General features: G+C 67.8%; 6 protein-coding genes across 7 annotated transcripts in view; 2 read left to right on the top strand and 4 right to left on the bottom strand.

The window, feature by feature from the left end:
- Positions 1-439, bottom strand: part of LOC128820969 (neurexin-2-like) — a 36854-nt gene extending 36415 nt beyond the window's left edge. The window contains 1 exon segment of the mRNA XM_054001822.1: positions 431-439. Coding sequence (XP_053857797.1) covers positions 431-439 — 9 coding nt within the window.
- A 198-nt stretch (positions 440-637) lies between these two features.
- Positions 638-5136, top strand: LOC128821050 (RNA-binding protein 4B-like). Its single transcript, XM_054001921.1, is given in 6 exon segments — positions 638-715; positions 2019-2440; positions 3482-3573; positions 3575-3751; positions 3753-4185; positions 4626-5136. Coding segments are annotated over 4 exon segments (1107 nt in total). The 5' UTR covers positions 638-715; positions 2019-2028; the 3' UTR covers positions 4179-4185; positions 4626-5136.
- A 999-nt stretch (positions 5137-6135) lies between these two features.
- Positions 6136-11165, bottom strand: RBM14 (RNA binding motif protein 14). 2 transcript variants are annotated; one of them, XM_054001908.1, is made up of 3 exons: positions 10767-11165; positions 7015-8638; positions 6136-6647 (listed from the first exon to the last, which is right to left on the bottom strand). In XM_054001908.1, exons 1-3 carry the CDS (start codon positions 11110-11112, stop codon positions 6440-6442), a joined length of 2178 nt encoding a protein of 725 aa, XP_053857883.1. In that variant the 5' UTR covers positions 11113-11165; the 3' UTR covers positions 6136-6439. The 2 variants fall into 2 exon arrangements, with proteins under 2 accessions (XP_053857883.1, XP_053857884.1); XM_054001909.1 differs by lacking the exon at positions 7015-8638 and having other exon boundaries at positions 6506-6647; positions 10767-11163.
- Positions 11166-11391: 226 nt separating this feature from the next.
- CCS (copper chaperone for superoxide dismutase) lies at positions 11392-14255 on the bottom strand. The gene is made up of 8 exons (XM_054001923.1): positions 14160-14255; positions 13481-13553; positions 13256-13393; positions 12473-12653; positions 12319-12379; positions 11887-11964; positions 11666-11769; positions 11392-11586 (listed from the first exon to the last, which is right to left on the bottom strand). Exons 1-8 carry the CDS (start codon positions 14187-14189, stop codon positions 11430-11432), a joined length of 822 nt encoding a protein of 273 aa, XP_053857898.1. The 5' UTR covers positions 14190-14255; the 3' UTR covers positions 11392-11429.
- Positions 14256-15674: 1419 nt separating this feature from the next.
- On the bottom strand, positions 15675-16624 carry LOC128820968 (translation initiation factor IF-2-like). The gene is made up of 3 exons (XM_054001821.1): positions 16601-16624; positions 16294-16448; positions 15675-16140 (listed from the first exon to the last, which is right to left on the bottom strand). The coding sequence occupies exons 1-3, from the start codon at positions 16622-16624 to the stop codon at positions 15675-15677; spliced, it is 645 nt and encodes a 214-aa protein (XP_053857796.1).
- A 2309-nt stretch (positions 16625-18933) lies between these two features.
- On the top strand, positions 18934-22184 carry LOC128821049 (protein alan shepard-like). Its single transcript, XM_054001919.1, is given in 5 exon segments — positions 18934-19484; positions 20939-21095; positions 21097-21213; positions 21215-21271; positions 21273-22184. Coding segments are annotated over 5 exon segments (1239 nt in total). The 3' UTR covers positions 21630-22184.
- The last annotated feature ends 193 nt before the right edge of the window (positions 22185-22377 follow it).

Here is a 22377-nt window from a genome sequence, read left to right as displayed (position 1 = left end):
TTGGGATTGGGATGGGATGGGATGGGATGGGATGGGATGGGATGGGATGGGATGGGATGGATGGGATGGGGCTTCGGCAACGGGGAGCGCGGGGCACTCCAGTGCTCCCAGTACGAACCTCCGCGCTCCCAGCGCTCCAGTACGGACCCCAGTGCCCCCAGTACCTCCAGCGCTGCCAGTGCTCCCAATACCCCCAGCGCCCCCAGTATTCCCTGCGCTCCCAATACCCCCAGTAACCCCAGTAAGGGGCCAAGCGCCCCCAGTACGGCTCCCAGCGCTCCCAGTACGGTCCCAGCGCCCCAGTACGGCTCCCAGCGCTCCAGTACGGTCCCCAGCGCTCCCAGTACGGTTCCCAGCGCCCCCAGTACGGTCCCAGCGCTCCCAGTACGGCTCCCAGCGCCCCCAGTACGGTCCCCAGCGCTCCCAGTACGGTCCCCATCGCTCCCAGTACGGCTCCCAGCGCTCCCAGTACGGTCCCCAGCGCTCGAAGCGCCCCCCACCCCATGAATGGACCGCCCCCGCCCCCCCCGCAGCAGCCTCATGGACCGCTCCTCCCCTCGCCCCGCCCCTCCTTCCCGTGATTGGCTGCGGCCGCCGCGTGGGCGGGCTCAGCTGGCGGCTCGATGACCTCACGCTGCGGCATTTGACGGACAGCGCCGGCGGCCAATGAGCGCGCGGGAGGCGGGGCGGGGCCGGGAGACGCCGCCGCCATTTTGTGAGCAGCGCGCGGCGGACGGGGCAGGTGGGGGCGGGGGGGGCCCGGGGGGGGTTTCGGGACCGGGAACCGGGACCGGGACCGGGGGGGACACATGGGCCAGGCCCGGCCACGGCCCCGCTGGGGCGCCCGCAGGCCGCGGGGGATGCGATCCGGGACGGTTTGGGGGGGGTCTCGGGCCTGTGGAGGGGAGGGGTTTGGGGGGCGCTCAGATCTGAGGGGTCTCAGGCCTGACGGGGGTCTCAGCCCCGGGGGGACAAGAGGGGTTGGGTGGGGGGTCTCAGACCTGTGGGGTTTTGGGGTTCGGGGCGTGGCTCTGCGCTGCGGGGGGTGCAGAGATTTTGGGGTGTTTGGGGTCCGCCGTGCAGGAAAAGGGGTGTCACAGACTTAGGTGGATTTTCGGGGTTTCAGAGGTTTAAGGTGGTTTTTGGGGTGTCAGAGGTTTAAGGTGTTTATTTTGGGGTGTTTGTGGGCACAGTTTAGGAGGAGGACAGCAGAGCTTTGGGGGGTTTATTTTGGGGGGACTTGAGGTGTTTGAGGCTCCGCCCTGAAGGAGCAGAAGCAAAATTTGGGGGGGATTTGGGGTGTTTGGGGCTGTGCCCTGTGAGAGGGCCTCAGCCCCGGGGGGCTACCATGAGGTTCAGGGTTTCTGAGGGGATTTGGGGTGTTTGGGGCTATGCCCTGAATGAGCAGGGGCAGAGTTTTGGGGTGTTTGTTTGAGGAGATTTGGGGTCTTTGGGACTACAGCCCCAGGGACACACACAGACGTTTGGGGGCTTTATTTGAGTGGTGTTTGGGGGTCCAGCCCTGAGCACAGAGGAGATTTGGGGTATTTGAGAAGGTTTTAGGGTGTTTTGGGGCACAGCCCCAGGGACACACAGAGATTTGGGTGTTTCAAGGGATTTGGGGACACAGCCCTGGGCACACACACAGCGATTCAGGGTGTTTATTTGGTGTTTTGGGGGGCACAGCCCAGAGGTGTGAAGTGTTTGAGGAGGATTTAGGGAGTTTGTGGGCACAGCCCTGGGCACACAGAGAAATGTTCGGGGTGATTCAGGGGGTTTTTGGGCACAGCCCTGGGCACACTCACAGAGGCTCGGGGGATTTTAGGGGGCACAGAGGGAGGTTTAGGGTGATTCAGGGGTTTTTTGGGCACAACTCTGGGTGCACTCACAGAGGCTGGGGATTTTGCGGGGCACAGCCCTGGGCACACAGAGGTTTAGGGTGATTCAGGGGGTTTTTGGGCACAGCCCTGGGCACACTCACAGAGGCTCGGGCTGTTCCTCGGGGGTGTCCGGCGCAGGCGGGTCGCGATGGTGAAGCTGTTCATCGGGAACCTGCCGCGGGAGGCGACGGAGCAGGAGATCCGCTCCCTGTTCGAGCAGTACGGGAAGGTGCTGGAGTGCGACATCATCAAGAACTACGGCTTCGTGCACATCGAGGACAAGACGGCGGCCGAGGACGCCATCCGCAACCTGCACCACCACAAGCTGCACGGCGTCTGCATCAACGTGGAGGCCAGCAAGAACAAGAGCAAGGCCTCCACCAAGCTGCACGTGGGCAACATCAGCCCCGCGTGCACCAACCTGGAGCTGCGCGCCAAGTTCGAGGAGTATGGCCCCGTCATCGAGTGCGACATCGTCAAGGACTACGCCTTCGTGCACATGGAGCGGGCCGAGGACGCCGTAGAGGCCATCCGGGGGCTGGACAACACCGAGTTCCAAGGTGAGGCGCAGGGCTGGGCGGCGGGAGGGCTCCGGGGTTCCTGGCGGACGCTCCCGCCGGCCCCGGCTCTGGGGTCGATCCCGGATGTGACCACGGCCGGCTCCGCGGGCCGTAAAGCGCCCTCGGGGCTCTGGGGTTGGTGTCGGTTGGTGCCCGCCCCGCCGCAGCTCCCGGGGCCGCCCGCGCGGCGCGGCCGGAGCGAGGGCTCGGGCTCGGGGGCTCTGGGCCGGGGAGGACGGGACTGACCCATCTCTGATTAACCAGCACGGCCGCCCCGCAGGAGGACCCCGACGGCGACGTCCTGTGCCGGGCCGGAGCAGCGGGTGACGCCAGGCTGCCGCCCGCCCTTGTAGCCTTGCCCAGCCTGGTAAGAGGGTGACGGAGGCGCCCGACCCCGCGCCCGGCGTCGCTCGGGCGCTTGACGGGGCTGAGCGGCCGGACTCGAGCCGCGGCGCTGGCGGCGGTGATGGCGAGCGCGTCTCCCGGCCGGGTGCTCAGGGCGGCGTCCGGCGCTTCACCCACGTGGCGGCGGGGCCGGACCGGGCGCTCCTGGTGCTGCCGGGGCTCCACACGTCCCGCCGCCCCCATTCCGGGCCTTCCCCAAAAAACAGCGACCCAGCTGGGCCGGCGCAGCTGCACCCAGAGCCGTCCCGGCCGCGTCCGCGCTTGGCTTTGCCTCGTGCCGTGCTCAGGCCAGGCCCCGTTTGCACCGGAGTGCTTCCCGGTGTTGCATCCCTCTCGCCGCCGCTCCGGCGGTTTTCCGGCGCGAACCTTTGCGGTCACACGAGGCCGGCAGTGCTGGGTCCGACCCCGGACTGCCGGGGCTTTACCGGGCTGGCCGGCGTGGCCGCGCTCGGCTGTGGCAGCACGTCCCGGTCAGCCGCTGTCCAGCGTCCATCTGGTGGCTCACGCTCGGTCCCGCGGCGGCTCCTCCCGCGCCGGTGGCTGTGTAGGGCTGGGGGGGTGGCAGCCGGTCCCGTCCTGTCCCACCGGTGCCCCGGCACGGCCGCACTGACCCTGCCTCTCGCGTCTCTCCCCAAGGCAAGCGGATGCGCGTGCAGCTGTCCACCAGCCGGCTGCGGACGGCGCCCGGGATGGGAGACAAGAGCGGCTGCTACCGCTGCGGGAAGGAGGGGGCACTGGTCTAAGGAGTGCCCGGTCGATCGCCCGGGGCAAGTGGCGGACTTTGCCGAGGCCTATAACGAGCAGTACGGAGCCGTGCGCACTCCCTACACCGCGGGCTATGGGGAGACCGTGTATTACGATGAGGCCTACGGCGGGATGGCCGACTACTACAAGCGCTACCGCGTCCCGCTCCTACGCCACGGCCTCGGCGTACGACGCCTACGCGGAGCAGACCATGGCCCAGTACTCCCAGTACGCCCAGTACTCCCAGGTCCAGTCCTCGGCCATGGCCGCCACCACGGCCATGGCCGGCCGCATCCCCACCACCTTAGACGCGTACGACCGAGCGCTGCTGCCCACCCCGGGCGCGGCGGCCGCCGTCGCCGCCGCCGCCGCCACCGCCGCGGCCGCCGCCGCGTCCTCCACGTATTACACCCGGGACAGGAGCCCCCTGCGCCGCACGGCCGCCGCGGCCAGCACCGTCGGAGAGGCGTACACGTACGAGCGTGGGCAGCTGTCGCCCGTCTCCTCGGTGGCCCGGGCGTCCCTCTACGACATGCAGCGCTTCGGGCGGGACCCGTACGCGGACCGGGCGCGATACTCCGCCTTTTGAGCCGGAGGTGAGCGCGTTGGCGGCTCTCGGCACCGCTGCCGGTGCTCCCGGTTGTGCCAGTCGAGGTTGAGGCGGGGTGACGGGTCACGGTGGCATGGACAGGCCCCACGGGCGTTAAAGCCTGGCTGTGGCGAGGAGATGCCGTGGTGAGAGAGCGGTGCCGGTGTCACTCTCGTGGCTGTAACTCACGTTCTGGCTGGGCCGGGCACAGTCCCCGCGGGGTGGGGGGGTTCCCCCAGAGCCCCCGGCACGGGGGCAGCTCCTGCTCGCACGGGCTGTGCCCAGGTCCCGGCGGGCCCAGGGTCCGAGGGGGCCGGAGCCCCGCCACTGCTCCACGTCAGGACTCTCTTGCTGCCAGGAAGCCGCAGCTCCCCAGGGCACCGGGGCTCGGCACGGTTCCGGATCGGCCCCGGGGGCACCTGCGCCAACTCCTCTTTTCTCTTACAGGTAAGATTTGTGCGGCTGGACGTCGGGGTCCCGTCGCACGCCAACTCGGCGCCGCGCGTCTCGGGCCGCGCCGGGTGCCACCGCCGCCGCGTGCCGCTCCCGGGCCCATTCCTTACGGACGCGCGGCTCGTCCTCAGCCCGGGCAGGATTAGCTCAGCCCCTCCCCCAGCTTCCCCCGCCCCCCTGGGCAGGATTTTGCTTTTCCAGGTAGTTTTGGGTCCCCACCCCGGGCTCAGGTGTGAGCGCGCAGCCGCAGCCGTCCCCCAGCGCCAGCTTTGCTTTGCTTCGCCGCCCCCTCGCTCCCCCAGAGCTCTTCCCGAGTCGTCGTTTTGCCTTTTTTTTCCTTTATTTTTTAAGAGGGTGGATAATCCAGTGGTAGGTTTTTAGCCCAACGCTGTAGCTGACCGGAGGCCGCCGCACCGCGCCGGCGGGGGTGGAACCCCCCAAGTGATTTAGAGTCCCCCTGACCCCACTTTCCAGTAAAATAAAACTCAAAATTTTTAACAAACGGCGCTGGCTCCGCCCCCGGTTCTTTCTTTGCACTCACGTCCCCTCAGAACACGGCGCGGAACCTTCTCGACTCCCGGGTGCTGCCTGTGCCCTGCCTGGCTCTGCCCATGCAGACCAGAGTCCCCAGGGAGGGGCTGCTGCAAACGGGAACACCCCAAAACGGTCCTGGGGCCCCCCAGAGGGGCACCCAGGGGTGACAGAGGATGTCTGTCCCCAGCTCTTCCTCCTCCCATGGGCAGCAGGAGCTGCCACTTAACCTGCCCACGGCTAATTAGTCTGTAGGCTGCCTGGTTTGAACCAAACTGGTTCATTTTGTCCCCAAAGTGGCTCGTTTGTCCCCAGACTGCTCCTGCCTCTCCATGTTCATCAATTAAGGCCATTAAGACCAGGATATGCGTTTGGTGATGCTGCCAGTTCTGCCTCGCCAGCGCCGATCGGTGCCATGGTCACCCGCGGGTGCTGCCATCGCCACACTTGGGGCCAGGCCCAGGGGTGTGTGGCCACCCTGGAAAGGAGGGGAGAAGCATCAGATCCACCTGCCTGGCTATCGACCGCGGTGCTTAATGAGCCTTGGCCATCCCTCCTGTGGCACAGCCGGACTGGGCTGCGACCGGTCCCTGGGGAGAGATGGGGACAGGAAGAATCTGCAGGAATGGTCACTGTGGTGACACTGGTACCTGCCATGGCATGCACCACCCCAGCTCTCGCTCGCACTCAGCACCACCCCTCAAAACAAGCTTTCCTCACCCAAAACAACTGCCGGCAGAGGTCAGTGCCTGTGATCCTTGCGGTGGTGTCGTGGCAGGGCAGAGTCTGGCGCTTCTGCTGCCGGCTCTGAATGCTGCTCATCCTCCAAATCCACTCCTCTGTGGTGGGAAAGCAGTTCCAGCACCGGGAGCACCATCAGCCAGGGCTGGGTGATCATGGTGGCACTGGGAGGTGTCCCCAGGGGTGGGAGTGGACCCCAGGACTGGGAAAGAACCAGGCGGGAGGCATCGGGCACCGGAGCAGACCTCAGTGTTTATTTACAGTCATAAAAAACCTCCGGCACCGTGCTAGGCCTGACACTGGAAACGGGGAATTTGCCCAAAAAATGGGACAACTCGTGGTATAAAAGAGTCTGAGCCTGCAACCATTGGCGGGTTATGAACCGGCACCGAGCGCCTGCAGGGGATGAACCGCACGGCCACTGCCAACCGTAACCGCAGAACCTTCTAAAAAACTCAAACAGCAAAACCAGAAAGAATCGGCTGAAAAAGAACCGTCCGTGCCCCAGCGGGGCGGCGAGCGGGGCCGCAGCCGGCTCAGAGTCGGCGCTGGTAGCCCGAGTGGATGCGGGCAGGGGGCAGGTAGTCGCTGTAGCCACCCGAGTAGCGGGCATATTCGGTGTGCGTGTCCGGCAGTCGGCGGTAGTCCAGCGGGGACTTGGTGGGCGAGCGGCGGTACGCCAGCGGTGAGTCCGCTAAGCGCCGGTAATCGGCCAGCTCGGACAGACGGCGCTCAGAGCCATACCTGGGCGAAAGAAGAGAGGGGGATCAGCCAGGGGGGATGGCAGCCAGATCCGCCGCCAGCGGCAACACCGCGTCCCGCCCGGGGACGCACCGCGATGGGTAAAGCCGGCGCAGGATGGGATCGGACACCAGACACCGCGGAGGCCCCGCTGTTGTGTCACTGCCTCCCCTCACCCACACCAAGCCCCGTTCCCTCCCCGGGATCTGCGCGGCGCGAGCAGAGCCATAGCGCCCACTGCGCCGGGCGATAGCGAGCCGTGCCGGTGCCACACGGCGCTGGTCAAGCCGCGAGCGGTGCGCCGGAGCCCGGCAAGCCGACGAGCAGCGGGAGGCAGGGGCGGGGGTTGGTGCCCCGCCCGGCACCGTACCTTTTAGCCAGAGAGGACGATTTTTTGTACGGGTCGTCGTAGGCGGCACTGCGAGGCGGGGAGAGACGGGTGCGCTCGTAGGGCGGTGCGGCGGTGGCCTGTGCCAGGCCCAGGTAGGAGCCCGCCGGCTGCCCCAGCTGGCTCGGCCCGTCGTAGGCGCTGCCTGGCTGGGCTCGGTACGCAGCCGCCAGCGTGGCGGAGGACGGCTGCTGCGCCGGGTAGGAGGCCGCCATGGCACCGGAGGCCTGCGCCCGGTATGCAGCCGTCAACGGGGCAGAGGCCTGAGCCTTGTAGGAGGCGGCGGCGACGGCGGCCTGGCTGCCATAGGACGCGGCCAGCGAGGAGCCCGTCTGCGCGCCGTAGCCAGCGGGGAGCGCGGCAGCCGCTGGCTGGTTGCCGTAGGATGCGGGCAGGCCCGTGGCGGGCTGGGCGCCGTACGAGGCCGAGTGGCCCACGGTGGGCTGGGCGCCGTACGAGGTGGACAGTGCGGGTTGGGCACCGTAGGAGGCAGAGTGGCCGGCCACGGGCTGGTAGGCAGCGGCGGCGTGACCTGCCACAGCCTGGGCGCTGTAAGAGCTGGCGTGCACTGCCACGGCCTGGGCGCTGTAGCCGGCAGACAGCACGGCGCCGGGCTGGGCGCCATAGGAGCCGGCGTGGCCATCAATGGGCTGGGCGCCGTAGGAGCCTGCGGCCAGCTGGGTGCCGTAGGATGCCACGTGCACAGCCACGGCCTGGGTGCTGTAGGAGCCGGCAGAGCCGGCAGCGGGCTGGGCGCCGTAGGCGGCGATGGCGGGCTGGGCACTGTAGCCAGCTGAGTAGCCCGAGGCGGGCTGGGCGCTGTAGGAGGAGGCCAGGGCAGCGGACTGGACCCCGTAGGAGCCGAGGGAGTTGGCGGCCGCGGGCTGCGCGCCATACGAAGCTGCAGCGGTGGGCTGGGCACCGTAGGAGCTGAGGGAGTTGGCGGCAGCGGGCTGAGTGCCCGCGGCGCCCAGGGAGCCTACCGAGGGCTGGGAGCGGTAGGCGCTGCCCAGCGAGGCCGAGGGCTGCGCGCGGTACGCGGCGGCCTGGCCCGTGGTGGGCTGCGGGCGGTACGCCACGCCCAGGGAGGCCGAGGGCTGGGCTCGGTACGTGGCCCCCAGTGAGGCCGAGGGCTGGGCGCGGTAGGCGGCCGGCTGCGCCGTAATGGGAAGCGTCACCGCCGCGTAGCCGGCGCGGGTGGGTGAGCGCCGCAGCGGGCTGCGGTCCCTGCCAAAGTAGGAGGGGGAGGCGGGCCGGGGCTGCGCATCGAAGGTGTCGTACTTGGCGCCGAAGCGCTGCTGGTAATCGTACAGGGAGGGGGCGGCGGCGTAGCCGGCGCCCGTGGCCGAGGGGAAGGCAGCGTCGGCCGCCCGGCGCTGCTGGTCGAAGCCCTCGATCTTGGGCTGGAACTTCTCGCGGTACTCGAGGCCGATGCGCTTGGTCTTGTCGACGCCGAGGGCGGGCGGCGGCGCCTGGCCCGTGCCCTTCTTCTGCACGTTGGTGGAGAGCTCCACGTTCACCCGGCGCCCCTTCACCTCCTTCCCATTTAGGTTTTCGATGGCAACTTTAGCATCAGCTTCGTTCTCCATGTGCACAAAGGCATAGTCTGACAAAGCAGCAGAGAGAGCAGTGAGGGGAGAAAACACAACTCGTTACAGGAGCCGGCGCTAATGAGCCGTGCGGCGGCAGCGGGACGGGCGCAGGACGGGTGCTGCCGGCCCTGGGACGGCGCTGCCGGCCCCGCTCGCCGGAGAAGACACAACCACCACCATCGGCTCTGCCCCATGCTCGTTTGGTCACGGCCCACCCGGCGTCCCCCAGCTCACAGCCTCCCCCAGCCCGCCTGGCTCCCTCCGTGTGCCCCCAAGCTCTGCCTCCTGTGCCCCCTCCCAGCCCCTCCCTGGCACATGGGGACGAAGGGCCCGGGCTGGGCTGGCAGTGCCAGCAGCGTGGGCTCAGTGGGACGTCCTGGCAGTGAGCGGAGCAAAGCTGAGAGAACCGGCGCCAGCACAGAGAGCGGGACACAGGAAGGGGGGAGAAAGCGGGGAGAGGAAGAGGAGACAGAAAAAGACAAGGACAGAGAAGGCAACAGGGACTTAAGACAGAGAGTAAGATGAGGGAGAAGAGGGAAGGAGGGAGGGAAGGAAGGGCCTGAGCACCCCCTGTGAGTGCCCAGCCGTGGCGAGGAGCCAGTGCCACACGGCATAACCATGGCTCGGCAGCACAGAGTCGTCTCAGGACAGCAAGGAGCAGGGAAGCAAGACCTGGTGGCAGCTCTGGTGGCCGCCTGTGGCACTTGGCCCAGCAGGTTTGGGGGCTGGATGCCCCCATGGTGGTCGGGGGCTCAGCCCCGTGGCACGACGGGTCCGGGGCCGGCACAGGGCAGGAGGGCAGCGACCCCGTGGTGTTTCCCTGCAGTCACAGACTGAGAGCACCAGAACCAGTGACAACCCACCCAAGGGTGTGTGGTGTGCTGGGAGAACCACTGGCCAAGCAAACCCATCCCAGACCTCTGAGCATCAGTGCCATGTCCCCCTCTTCTTTGTCCCACCAGTGCCATCCCACCTCCCCCAGTTCTTGTCCCACATCCACACGTCCCACTCTGGAAGCCCAAAGAGGGAATGTCCCCTCCATGTCACCCCCAGCCCTGCTGCCACCACCTGGCGGTGGCTGTGGCACCCCCAAACCCGAGGGGACGTGGGGCAGGTTCTGCCGGGCTGTGCTGGTGGCTGTGACCTGGGACGAGAGAGCAGAGGAACAATGTCCCCCTCCTGTGGGCAGGGGCACACGGGCACTGCGGGGACATCACCGGGACTCCAGGGTCGGGTGAGAAGGGATGAGATGACAGCAGGGTCAGGGAGAGGGAAGTGGAGTGACAGTTGTCAGTCCATCAGTGTGACACGGGTGACACTTGAGGTGGGGGAGGTGGGTGACCCCACCAGGGTGTGCTGGGGGTCCCCCTCGAACCCCTCAGGGGTTTCAGGGGGTGTTCTGTGCATGTCCCAGCTCCGTGTCCGAGCGTGTCTGTGGAGGCCAGGCCATGGCCTGGGGGATGATTTGGTCACAGAGGTGGCAGCAGCGGGCAGGGAGTCACCCCCCCAGGGCTGGGGGTGGTGATGGCACAGAACAAAGCTGCCAGGAGGGAGGTTATGAGGGTGTTCAGGAGTGTGGGGAGCCCACCTGGGCCACTTGAGGGAGGATGAGGAGGTTGGCAAGAGAAGGGAGAATGTGGAGATTGAGGGGGCTGGGGAGCCCACACGGGTTCATATGGCCCCACCTGGGGTTTGGGGAGGCAATTGCAGAGCATGAAGCCGGCTGGAGGAGGGTTATCGGGGGAGTTACGGGGTCAGGGGCACCCACAGGGGCTGGCACAGCCCCACCTGAGCCTGGTGGAGGCGATCGAAGACACGTGGTTGTGAGAGGGGGGGGGGTTTAAAGGGTCTGAACCGCCCACACAGGCCCGCACCGCCCCGGGCGGGGCGGGCGGAGGCGATGGAGGAGGACGTGGTTGGTAGAAGGGGGGTTACGGGAGCTCACTGGGGCTCGCACGGCCCCGCTCGGGGCAGGGGGGAGGCGGCAGGAATCCCCCCCCCCGCTCCACCAGCCCGGGCCGCGCCGGGGTCCGGGCGGGGGCGACGCCGCAGTCGGACGGAACTCGGGTGCCAGGGATCACCCGGCGGCGCGGGCCGAGCTGGGCGGCGGGGGCCGCGCGGCCCCGGCGGCGGGTCCGGTACCTTTCACCACGTCGCACTCCACCACGGGGCCGTACTGCTGGAAGAGAGAGCGCAGCTCCCCGCTCGTGCACGCGGCCGACACATTCCCCACGAAGATCTTGCAGGTGTTGGTGGGGCGCGGCCGGGATGGCTCCACCACGATGCGGCGGCCGTGCAGCTGGTGCCCGTTAAGCTGCGAGATGGCGCGCGCGGCCGCCGCCTCGTCCCGCAGGTGCACGAAGGCGAACTGTTTCATGAGGGCGACGCCCAGCACCGGCCCCGCGGCGCCTGCGAACAGCTCGCTCAACTCCTCCGCCGTCGCCTCCTCGGGGACGTTGCCCACGAAGAGTTTGATGCCAGGACGCATCGCGGCGGGGATCGCTGTGGGGAGCGCGGCGGGGACAGAACCGGCAGCGGCGGCGGCGGCTTCAAAATGGCGGCGGTTCCTGAGGGCGGCGGGGGGCGGTGCCGCGCGCAGCGCGCCTGCGTGCCGTGCGCACCGCCCTGCCTGAGCGCGCCTGCGTACCGTGTGCACCGCGCGCGCCCCGCCCCCCTCTTTTCCCGCCGTGCTGGCCACGCCCATATCTCATTCAAACCACGCCCCAGTCGCCCCGGCCACGCCCCCCCTTAAAGGGGCCGCAGCGGCTGCAGAGCGAGGGGCGTTTATTCGGTCCCGGGGGGCTCCTAGAGGTGGGGGCTGGGGGTCCCCATGGCGGGGGTCCCCGGGGCAGCCCCACGGCTGCGGTCGCGCTCCTCCCAGAGGGTGACGCCGTCGCAGGAACAGACGCGTTTGGGGTTCTGGAAGAGCCCGGCCGCGCGGGCCACCACGCCACAGGCCAGCCTGGGGACACGGGAGGGTCAGGAGGGGTGACCCCCCCCTCCCCAAAACCCGCCCCCCCTCGAGCCCCCCCAGTGCTCACCCCGGGCCCGAGTTGCCGGTGACACGGGACAGCGGGTGGGACCCCCGGCCCAGATCGTCCTCGCCCTCGGCCACCACCACGGAGCGGCCGATGATGTCCCAGACCTGGGGAGGGGGACTTGGGGGGGTCACAACCCCATAGAGACCCCCCCACATTTGGGGACAGACCCTCCCCGGTGATGGGGCACAGCCTGGACCCCCCCCCCAGCCCCCAATTCCCACCTTCAGCCTCGAGTCCTCAATTCGGAACTGCGCCCGGCCCTCGGCATCTGCCCAGATGTTGCCCAGGTCCCCGGCGTGCTGGCGGGGAGGGGGGGTCAGGAGCCCCCCAAAACTCACAGAGCACCCCCAACCCCACAGAGATCCCCCCCAAACCCTCCAGAGACCCCCAAATCCCTTCACTGCACCACAAAAAAACCCAAAAATCCCACAGAGCCCCCCTAAACCCCTCCACGACCACCCCAAATTGTCCAGAGACCCCCCAAATCTCCTCATTGCCCCCCCAAACCCCTCCAAGACCATCCCAAACCCTCCAGGGACCCCCCAAATCTCCTTATTGCCCCCCAAACCCCTCTAAGACCACCTCAAACCCTCCAGGGACCCCCCCAAATCCCCTCCAAGACCCCCCCCAAATCCCCCCCCAGCCCCACTCACCCTGTGCTGGTCCTGGGGTCCCCCGTGGGTCTCCCCGTCGGGGTTGAAGTGGCCCCCGCAGCTGGTTTGGGGGGAAGGGAGGGGGGGGATGGGATATGGGGGTGAAATTGGGGGTCCCCACCCCCTGTACCCCCCCCCCCCCCACCCCTCTCACCTGTTACAGGGGTCCGAGAGGTCCCCGAATTCGTGGATGTGGAGCCCGTGGGGGCCGGGGGGGAGCCCCGACACGGCCCCGTCCACGAGGCAGCGGCCGGGGGAGAGCTGCAGGAAACGGAGCAGCCCCCGGACCCCCCCGGGACCCCCCAGCGCCGCCACCGCCGCCCCCCCGGGGGGAGCTGGGGGGGGCACGTCAGGGTCCGGCACCCCCAAAACCCCCCCGGCACGGAAAGAACCTCAGGGAACCCAAAATGTTCCCCAAAAAGTGAGCCTAAACTCAGCCAGGGACAGCAGAACCCCCCCAGGAGCAGCCAGAGCTGCCCAGGACCCCCCCAAAATCTCTGTGACCCCCCCAAATCCCTCTGGGACCCCCCCAATCCCTCTGTGGCCCCCCCAAAATCTCTCGGACCCCCCCAATCCCTCTGTGACCCCCCCAAATCCCTCTGTGACCCCCCAAAACCCCTCTGTGGCCCCTCCAGACCCATTGTTACCCCCCAAAACCCCACTATAACCCTCCAAAACCCGTCTGTGACCCCCCAAAACCCCACTATAACCTCCAAAACCCGTCTGTGACCCCCCAAAACCCCCCCAAAACCCCTCTCACCCTCAGGGGATCCCCCCAAGCCCTTGAGCAGAACCCCCAAACCCCCAAATCCCTGATTGTGCTGGGCCACAGCAGCACCCAAACCCCACCGGGACCCCTCGGGACACCCCCAAAGCCTCCCAGGAGCCTCCCCCCAGACCCCACTGACCCTCGGGGGAGCCCCCAGAGCCCACTGACCCTCGGGGGAGCCCCCCATGCCCTTGAGCACGGCCCTGCACCCCGAATTCTCCAGCAGCTCCCGCACTCGCTCGGCCGCCGCCGTGGTCTCCACCAGCACCGAGTGCTCCTGGGGCCGCAGCTCCAGCAGCTTCACGTCTGGGGGGGCACAGGGGGGCTCTAGGGGGTCCCCCAAAACCCTGGGGGGGGGTCCCCGGGGGTTGGGGGAGGGCTCGGGGGTCTCACCGGGGGCCGCGTCCAGCGCTGCCCGCACGGCGTCGGCGCAGCCCTGGCAGCTCATCTGCACCGAGAACTCCAGCTGGGGGGAGAACGGGGGGGGTCGCGCCCCAAAATTGTTGGGGAGAAGGGGGAAAAACAGGGTGGAAGTGAGAGGGGAAGTGTGGGCACCTCAAAAAATGGGGGGTGAAAAGGGAGGCGGCACCCCGAAAGTGGAGCGGAAGGAGCCCTGAAGCCGCAGAGCTGCCAGGGAAGCGCTGTGGAAGGGATTCTGCACCCCCAAAAGTGGTTCCTGAGGCTCTGAACCCCCAAACCCGCCCTGCCAGGGGGTCCTGGACCCCCAGACCCGCACTGGGAGGGGTCCTGGACCCCCAGACCCGCACTGGGAAGGGTCCTGTACCTCCAAAACTGCCACGGATGAGGCTCTGAACCCCCAAACCCCCGCCGGCGAGGGGGTCCTGCACCCCTAAAAGCGTTTCTCACGCGGCCCTGAACCCCCAAACCCCCCTCGCGGAGGCTCCTGCACCCCAAAAGCGCCGTGGGCGGGGTTTTGCACCCCCACATCGCCCCAAACCGCCCGTCCTCCGCTCCCCGAGCCCTCGAGCCCCTCCGTCCCCTGCTCCCCCACTCCCCGAGCCCCTCGGCCCGCCCGGTCCCGACCCCCCGGTCCCGTCCCGGGGGTCCCGACCCGGCAGCTGCTCCCGCCGGGCTCCGCCATGGCCGCGGACTCTGACCCCGGAACCGCTCTCGCGTCACTGCGCCGCGACGGACCCGTCCTGCCGCCGGACCGGATACGGCCGCACCACGGGGGAAGGGTTTAACGGTAGCGCCACTTCCGGCGTCCTGTCGTCATGGCAACGGCGCGGGGTCCGGAATGGGCCCGATGGGAAATTTGGGGGGGTTTTGACGGGTTTGGGGGGGATTTTGGGGGTCCGGAAGGGTTTTGGTGGCTTAGGGGGCTTCTGGGAATGCGACAGTGGGAATGGCGGCGTGCTGTGGGATGCAGTGGGGATTTGGGGGGGGAAATTTGGGGTTTTCCGTGGGGGGATGGGGGCTGCAGGGGTCAGGGGGCTCATCCCGCCCACGGGGACACAGCAGCGACCCCCCAAAATCCCCTCCGGGGGGTCCCGAATGTGACCAGCACTTCCCAAAACGCTGTAGGCAATAGTTGGAAAAAAAACCCATTTATTTGCCCCAAAATGAGCTCAGACACGGCTGAGGGAGGAAATTTGGGGATCGGGGCGGTGGAAAGAGGAGACCCCCAAAATGATGGAGCCGCCTACCAGGGGATACAGCCCCCCCAGAGGCTCGGAGCCCCCTAAATCAGGGGTCAGGACCCCCCCAGAGGCTCGGAGCCCCCCAAATCAGGGGCCAGAACCCCCCAAATGAGGGGTCAGGACCCCCAAAGTGCTCAAAGCCCCTCAAATCAGGGGTCAGGACCCCCAAATTGCTCAGAGCCCCCAAATCAGGGCTCAGCCCCCCCCCAAATTGCTCAGAGCCCCCAAATCAGGGGTCAGGACCCCCAAAGTGCTCAAAGCCCCTCAAATCAGGGCTCAGCCCCCCCAAATCAGGGCTCAGCACGCCAAAAGTGCTCAGAGCCCCCCCAAATCAGGGGCCAGGACCCCCCCTAAATCAGGGCTCGGTCCCCCCAAAGCATTCAGAGCCCCCCCAAATCAGGGCTCAGCCCCCCCCAATTGCTCAGAGCCCGCCAAATCAGGGCTCAGCCCCCCCAAAAGTGCTCAGAGCTCCCCCAAATCAGGGCTCAGGCCCCCCAAATCAGGGCTCAGCCCCCCCCCAGAGCGCTCAGAGCCCCCCAAATCAGGGGCCAGGACCCCAATAATCAGGGCTCAGCACCCCCCAAAGTGCTCAGAGACCCCCAAATCAGGGCTCAGACCCCCCAAATCAGGGGCCAGGACCCCCCAAAACGCTCAGAGGCCCCCCAAATCAGGGGCCACGACCCCCAAATCAGGGCTCAGCCCCCCCAAATCAGGGCTCAGCCCCCCCAAATCAGGGGCCAGGACCCCCCAAATCAGGGCTCAGCACCCCCAAAGTGCTCAGAGCCCCCCAAATCAGGGCTCAGACCCCCCAAATCAGGGGCCAGGACCCCCCAAAACGCTCAGAGCCCCCCCCAAATCAGGGGCCAGGACCCCCCAAAACGCTCAGAGCCCCCCCAAATCAGGGGCCAGGACCCCCAAATCAGGGCTCAGCCCCCCCCCAGAGCTCTCAGAGCCCCCCAGCCCCTCAGGCCAGCCCCTCCCGGACCTGCTGCACCACCCTGGCCCTCACGGCGCGTCCCTCGCGAGCCCCCGGCCCGGGGGGCGGCGGCGGCGGCGGGGGGGGCTCGGGGAGCGCGGGGGCGGGCGGGAGCCCCTCGGGGGGCTCCAGGGGGACGCGGCGGCGCAGGGCGATGTTGTGCAGGATGCAGCAGGCCAGGAAGATCTGGCAGACCTTGGGGGGGCTGTACTGGAGCCCCCCGCCCGCCAGGCAGCGGAAGCGGCGGCGCAGCAGGCGCAGCGTGCGGCGCAGCGGGGCCAGGCCGCGCGCGTGCAGCGCGTTGTAGCGCAGCTCGGCCGCGCCGCGCGGGGCCCGCGATCGGCGTCAGCAGCCACGGCTTGAGCGGGTACGAGCGGTCACCTGCGGGGAGCGGGGAGGGGCACCCTGAGGCACACCTGCAGGGTCAGGGGCACGCCTGAGGCACGCCTGAGTGCCAGGGGCACGCCTGAGGCACACCTGGAGTGCCAGGGGTACACCTGAGGCACACCTGGAGTGCCAGGGGCACGCCTGAGGCACACCTGAGTGCCAGGGGTACACCTGAGGCACACCTGGAGTGCCAGGGGTACACCTGAGTTACACCTGGAGTGTCAGGGACACGCCTGAGGCACACCTGCAGGGTCAGGGGCACGCCTGAGTTACACCTGGAGTGCCAGGGGCACGCCTGAGTAACACCTGGAGGGTCAGGGATGCACCTGAGGCACACCTGAGTGCCAGGGGCACGCCTGAGGCACACCTGCAGGGTCAGGGGCACCCTGAGGCACACCTGAGTGCCAGGGGTACACCTGAGTTACACCTGCAGGGTATAGGGGTACACCTGAGTTACACCTGAGTGCCAGGGGCACACCTGAGGCACACCTGGAGTGCCAGGGACGCGCCCATGGCACCAGGGACACACCTGAGTGACACCTGGAGTGCCAGGGACGCACCCATGGCACCAGGGACACACCTGAGTGACACCTGCAGGGTCAGGGACACCCCCATAGCACCAGGGCTACACCTGAGGCACACCTGAGTGCCAGGGGTACACCTGAGTTACACCTGCAGGGTCAGGGATGCACCTGAGGCACACCTGGAGGGTCAGGGGCACACCTGAGTTACACCTGCAGGGTCAGGGGTACACCTGAGTAACACCTGGAGTGCCAGGGGTACACCTGAGGCACAACAGCAGGGTCAGGGATGCACCTGAGTTACACCTGCACGGTCAGGGACACGCCCATGGCACCAGGGACACACCTGAGGCACACCTGGAGTGTCAGGGAAACACCTGAGTAACACCTGGAGTGCCAGGGGTACACCTGAGTAACACCTGGAGGGTCAGGGATGCACCTGAGGCACACCTGAGTGCCAGGGCTACACCTGAGTTACACCTGTAGGGTCAGGGGCACCCCCAGAGCATCAGGGACACACCTGAGTGACACCTAGAGTGTAAGGGGCACACCTGAGTCACACCTGCATGGTCAGGGATGCACCTGAGTCACACCTGGAGTGCCAGGGGTACACCTGAGGCACACCTGCAGGGTCAGGGGCACCCCCAGGGCACCAGGGGCACCCCCAGGCTCAGCCCAGCCCTCCGTGGGTGCGTGCAGTGCCCTGCGGGGGGGGGATGGGACTGGAGACCCCCCAGACCACCCCCAGGTCACCCCCATATTCCCGAGACCCCCAGGGTCCCCCCTGACCCCCAAACCCCCTCCCCAGCACCAGAGCCCCTCCTTCCACGAGCCAAGATCTCCGGGATCCCCCCAAAGCCCCCCAAATCCCCCCAAAACCCCCCTCACCCAGCAGCCAGCCCCCCTCCTTCCATAAGCCGAGATCTTTGGGATCCCCCCAAAGCCCCCCAAACCCCCCTCCCCCAGCACCCAGACCTCCTCTTTCCATGAGCCGAGATCTTTGGGATCCCCCCACCACCCAGAACACCCCAAAGACCCCCAAAAACCCCTCACCCAACACCCAAACCCCCTCCCCAGCAGCCAGACCCCCTCCTTCCACGAGCCAAGATCTCCGGGATCCCCCCAAATCCCCCCAAATCCCCCTCCCCCAACACCCAAACCCCCTCCTTCCATAAGCCAAGATCTCTGGGATCCCCCACTCCCCAGAACACCCCAAGGACCCCCCAAAACACCCCTCACCCAACACCGAAACCCCTTCCCCAACACCCAGACCCCCTCTTTCCATAAACCATGATCTCCGGGATCCCCCCAAAGCCCCCCATACCCCCCTCACCCAACACCCAGACCCCTCCCCAGCACCCAGACCCCCTCCTTCCATGAGCCAAGATCTCTGGGATCCCCCCAAAGCCCCCCAAATCCCCCAAAGCCCCCTCACCCAACACCCAGCCCCCCTCTTTCCATGAGCCAAGATCTCCGGGATCCCCCCAAATCCCCCTCACCCAGCAGCCAGACCCCCTCTTTCCATAAGCCAAGATCTCCGGGATCCCCCCAAAGCCCCCAAAATCCCCCCAACCCTCCTCACCCAACACCCAAACCCCCTCCCCAGCAACCCGACCCCCTCTTTCCATGAGCCAAGATCTCTGGGATCCCCCCAAAGCCCCCCAAAGCCCCCTCACCCAGCAGCCAGGCCCCCTCTTTCCATGAGCTGAGATCTCTGGGATCCCCCCTACCCCCCAAAGCCCCCCAAGGACCCCCCCAAATCCCTCTCCCCCAACACCCAAACCCCCTCCTTCCATAAACTATGATCTCCGGGATCCCCCCTAGCCCCCAAATCCCCCCAAACCCCCCTCCCCAGCAACCCGACCCCCTCTTTCCATAAACCATGATCTCCGGGATCCCCCCAAAGCCCCCCAAATCCCCCAAAGCCCCCTCACCCAACACCCAGCCCCCCTCTTTCCATAAACCAAGATCTCTGGGATCCCCCCAAAGCCCCCCAAATCCCCCCAAAGCCCCCTCACCCAACACCCAGCCCCCCTCTTTCCATAAACCATGATCTCCGGGATCCCCCCAAATCCCCCCAAAGCCCCTCACCCAGCAGCCAGCCCCCCTCTTTCCATGAACCATGATCTCCGGGATTCCCCCCAAATCCCCCCAACCCCCCTCACCCAACACCCAAACCCCTTCCCCAGCAACCAGACCCCCTCTTTCCATGAGCCAAGATCTCCGGGATCCCCCCTACCCCCCAAATCCCCCCAAATCCCCTCACCCAGCAGCCAGCCCCCCTGGCTCCCGCTGCCCTCCATGAGCCGCGCCAGGGCCGAGTTCTCGAGCACGGTGGCGTTGGCGCACGAGCCGGGGAATTTGGCCACCACGTTGGTGATGTGCCCGCGGCCGTCGCACACCACCTGCGCGTTGATGGAGTGGAAGTCGGCGGCGTTGCGGAACAGCGGCTCCTCGCCGGCCGGGGCCCGCAGCGCCACGTGCATGGCGCCCACCAGCCCCAGCACGCCGGGCAGCGCCGCGGGGTCCCCGGGGGGCGCGGGCACCGCCGGGAAGGCGATGTAACGGGCGGCTCGGCGCTGCAGCGCGGCCAGGAACTGCGCCAGGCACTTGGACATGGCCGACTGGCTGATGCCCGTGCTGAGGCGCGACGCCGTCTGGAAGGAGCCCGAGGCCAGGAAGGCCAAGGCCGCGGTGACCTTGACGGCCACGGGCAGCGCGTGGCTGCGGCCCGTGAGGCTCTGCAGGTCGGCACCGAGCTCCCGGCACAGCGCCGCGATCGCCGCCCGGTCCAGGCGGCAGCGCCGCAGCGCCTGCTCGTCGCTCAGCTCCAGGAAGGAGCAGCGCACCCGGTAAATGCGCTGCGCCGGGTACGGGCGGCGGCGGCGGCGGCCGCGGCGGGGGATCGGCGACGGGGATGGGGCGGTGGGAGCGCCGGAGGGCGCCGGGAGGGGGCTCCGGGATGGGGGCGTGGGTGCGGCGTGCGGGGCGTGAGCCCGGCCCTGATCGCGGGCCCGTTCGTGGGTTTCATCCCGGAACCGTTCGTGGGTTTCATCCCGGTCCCGGTGCTGCTCCCGGTCCCTGCCACGGTCCTGATCCCGGTCCCGGTGCTGCCCCCGGTCCCAGTCCGGTTCCTCGTCGCTGTCCCGGTTCTGTTCCCGGTCCCGCTGCTGCTCCCGGTCCCTGTCCCGGTTCTGTTCCCGGTTCCTGTGCTGCTCCCGGTCCCAGTCCGGTTCCTCGTCGCTGTCCCGGTTCTGTTCCCGGTGCCGGCGCCGCTCCCGGAGCCGCCGCAGCAGCAGCACCGCGTGGGACATGGCGGGGCGGGGCTACGGTGAAAGGGGCGTGGCAAACCAGAGGCGTGGCTAATGCTGGAGGGGCGGGGCCAGACCCGGCCGGTCCCGGTGGCCGCGACACCCCGGTTTCTGACCGGCTCGATGCCGCTGGGGGCGGCCAACCCCGGTGCCGGTGCCGGTGGCGACCGATGCCGATGGGAGCGGTTGGTCCCGCTCTGTCCGGGGGCCGGCGGGGGCAGTTGGTGGCTGTCCCTGGCCCTGTCCCGGTCGATCCCGACGCCGGTAGGGCCGGGTCTCTCCGTGTCCCGGCGCCGGTCCCCGCTGCTGTCGGTCCCGGTTCCGCCAGGCCACGCCCTTCCCCCGCGCTCTGATTGGCTAGCGCACCTCTCACGTGCCCTAAATCCCCACCCCTTTACTCACTTCCGGCGCGCCGCCGCTCCCCATTGGCCGCCGCGAGGGCGGGAGCGCTTTGTGCCCGACGCTGTCCGGGCTGCCGCTGGGCGGGGCTTCGCAGCGCCTCGACCAATCGCGTCGCACCGTTCCGCCGCTCTCGGCCAATCAGCGCGCGCGGCGGGCGTGGCCACGCGTGAGGCGGCCACCGCCATTTTGTTGCCGGCATCGAGTACCGGGCGAGGGGGGGGCGCGGTGAGACTCGGGGGTCCCGGGTGGGACCGGGAAGGGATGGGGAGGAGCGGGGAGGGAGCCGGGACCCTGCTGGCCGAGGGGGAGGGCTGCATGGCGTCCCGCGGTCTCGGGAAGGCGCCTAGGAGGGGGCTCAGCCCCGGGATGGGAGCGGGATGAGGTCTGGGGGAGACCCGGGTCCCCCTCCATGGGCTGGGGGCTCACGGAGCACAACCGGGGCTGAAACTCCGCTGAGACCCTGAAGGAGCCCGGGCTTGGGGGGTCTCTCCCCATCCCCTTTCCCCTCCCCGGAGCGGCTGCGACCCCTCAGCAGGACTAGGGGTTGTGCGGGGAGGGTCTCACCGAGCCCCCCCTTCCCTGCCACCCCTCAGGCGGGTCGCGATGGTGAAGCTGTTCATCGGGAACCTGCCGCGGGAGGCGACGGAGCAGGAGATCCGCTCCCTGTTCGAGCAGTACGGGAAGGTGCTGGAGTGCGACATCATCAAGAACTACGGCTTCGTGCACATCGAGGACAAGACGGCGGCCGAGGGACGCCATCCGCAACCTGCACCACCACAAGCTGCACGGCGTCTGCATCAACGTGGAGGCCAGCAAGAACAAGAGCAAGGCCTCCACCAAGCTGCACGTGGGCAACATCAGCCCCGCGGTGCACCAACCTGGAGCTGCGCGCCAAGTTCGAGGAGTATGGCCCCGTCATCGAGTGCAGACATCGTCAAGGACTACGCCTTCGTGCACATGGAGCGGGCCGAGGACGCCGTAGAGGCCATCCGGGGGCTGGACAACACCGAGTTCCAAGGTGAGGCGCAGATTTGGGGAGAACCAGGCTGGGAGGGGGCATGGGGAGGTTCTGATCTGGGGAGGATTTTGGCTCGTTTTGGTGTTACCAGCCCCACTCTGTGGTTGGTGCTGTGTTCGGGGCCTCTTCTTGTCCCGGAGCGCTGGAATTTGGCTCTGGGGATGGTGGCAGGGGCTGTCCCCGTGCCCTCGTCCGGTGTCAGGGCTGGGGGCACCGTGGTGGCTCTGTGTGGGGGCAGAGTGGCTCCACAGCGCTGGAGTTTGTAGGAATTCTGGGGGATTTACCTCAAACTCGTTGCTCAGGTGTGAGTTCTGCCTCTGGGGCCTCCTCACGGGACCGGTGGGGTCCCTGTGCTGCTGGAATTTGGGGGAGAACGGGGCTGGGAGCCAGCGCCGTGTCCCATTGGCTCCTGTTGTCCCCAAGTCCTGCCTGGAACCGCAGGGACCCCCCCTTGTCTGCGGGGCCTGGTGCCCACTCCTGGTGGCTCCTGTCACCCCCCCACCCTCAGCGGTGCCAGGGGTGGCTCTTGGGGGGTCCCCATGGCTGCTGCCACCTCTTGGGGGTCCCATGGTGCTGGTGCCATTTCTGGGGGTCCCATGGACCACCAGCCCCAGCCCAGCTTTGCCACCACGGTCTCAGATGTTCTGATCTTTGACATAATTTAGTCCTTGGTGCAGTAATTAAATAACTAAAACACAAAACAACGGCTGGAGTTTGTGCCTCTGACAGGGGACCCCAAACAAAGCAGCCCCTGGGCTTTCATCCCCTCGGTGTGTGCGCAGGAAGGTCTGGGGGTTGTCACCTCCTGCCGTGTCCCCAAATGTCCCTCACCTGCCTGGGCACAAAGCCTGGGGGGTTGTCACCTCCCACCGTGTCCCCAAATGTCCCTCACCTGCCTGGGCCACGGGTGCCCAGGCCCTTTGTTGTGCCTCAGTTCCTGGTCTCTCTTCCCGGGGAACATCCCACGGTGCCAAAGGTGACTCTTGGCAGTGCCAGGGGTGGCTCTTGGGGTCC

This window comes from Vidua macroura, chromosome 33, assembly GCF_024509145.1.
Source record: "Vidua macroura isolate BioBank_ID:100142 chromosome 33, ASM2450914v1, whole genome shotgun sequence".
Lineage (NCBI taxonomy): Eukaryota > Metazoa > Chordata > Aves > Passeriformes > Viduidae > Vidua > Vidua macroura.
Note: the sequence above shows the minus strand (reverse complement) of the source record. Positions and strands in the feature narration are given on the sequence as shown.

Excerpts from the sequence above, each read along its gene's own strand:
- LOC128820968 (XM_054001821.1), bottom strand. The coding sequence starts at position 16,624 with ATGGGCGCGTCCCTGGCACTCCAG. Across the intron at positions 16,449-16,600 it reads GCGCGTCCCTGGCACTCCAG|GTGTGCCTCAGGTGCATCCC; the intron begins GTGTGCCTCAGG and ends CCTGGCACTCAG. Across the intron at positions 16,141-16,293 it reads GTGTACCCCTGGCACTCCAG|GTGTGCCTCAGGGTGCCCCT; the intron begins GTGTGCCTCAGG and ends CTGACCCTGCAG.
- RBM14 (XM_054001908.1), bottom strand. The coding sequence starts at position 11,112 with ATGCGTCCTGGCATCAAACTCTTCGTGGGCAACGTCCCCGAGGAGGCG. Across the intron at positions 8,639-10,766 it reads GGAGTGCGACGTGGTGAAAG|ACTATGCCTTTGTGCACATG; the intron begins GTACCGGACCCG and ends CTGCTTTGTCAG. Across the intron at positions 6,648-7,014 it reads TCGTCCTCTCTGGCTAAAAG|GTATGGCTCTGAGCGCCGTC; the intron begins GTACGGTGCCGG and ends TCTTTCGCCCAG.
- CCS (XM_054001923.1), bottom strand. The coding sequence starts at position 14,189 with ATGGCGGAGCCCGGCGGGAGCAGCTGCCGG. Across the intron at positions 13,394-13,480 it reads AGCGCTGGACGCGGCCCCCG|ACGTGAAGCTGCTGGAGCTG; the intron begins GTGAGACCCCCG and ends GTGCCCCCCCAG. Across the intron at positions 11,587-11,665 it reads ACCGGCAACTCGGGCCCGGG|GCTGGCCTGTGGCGTGGTGG; the intron begins GTGAGCACTGGG and ends CCGTGTCCCCAG.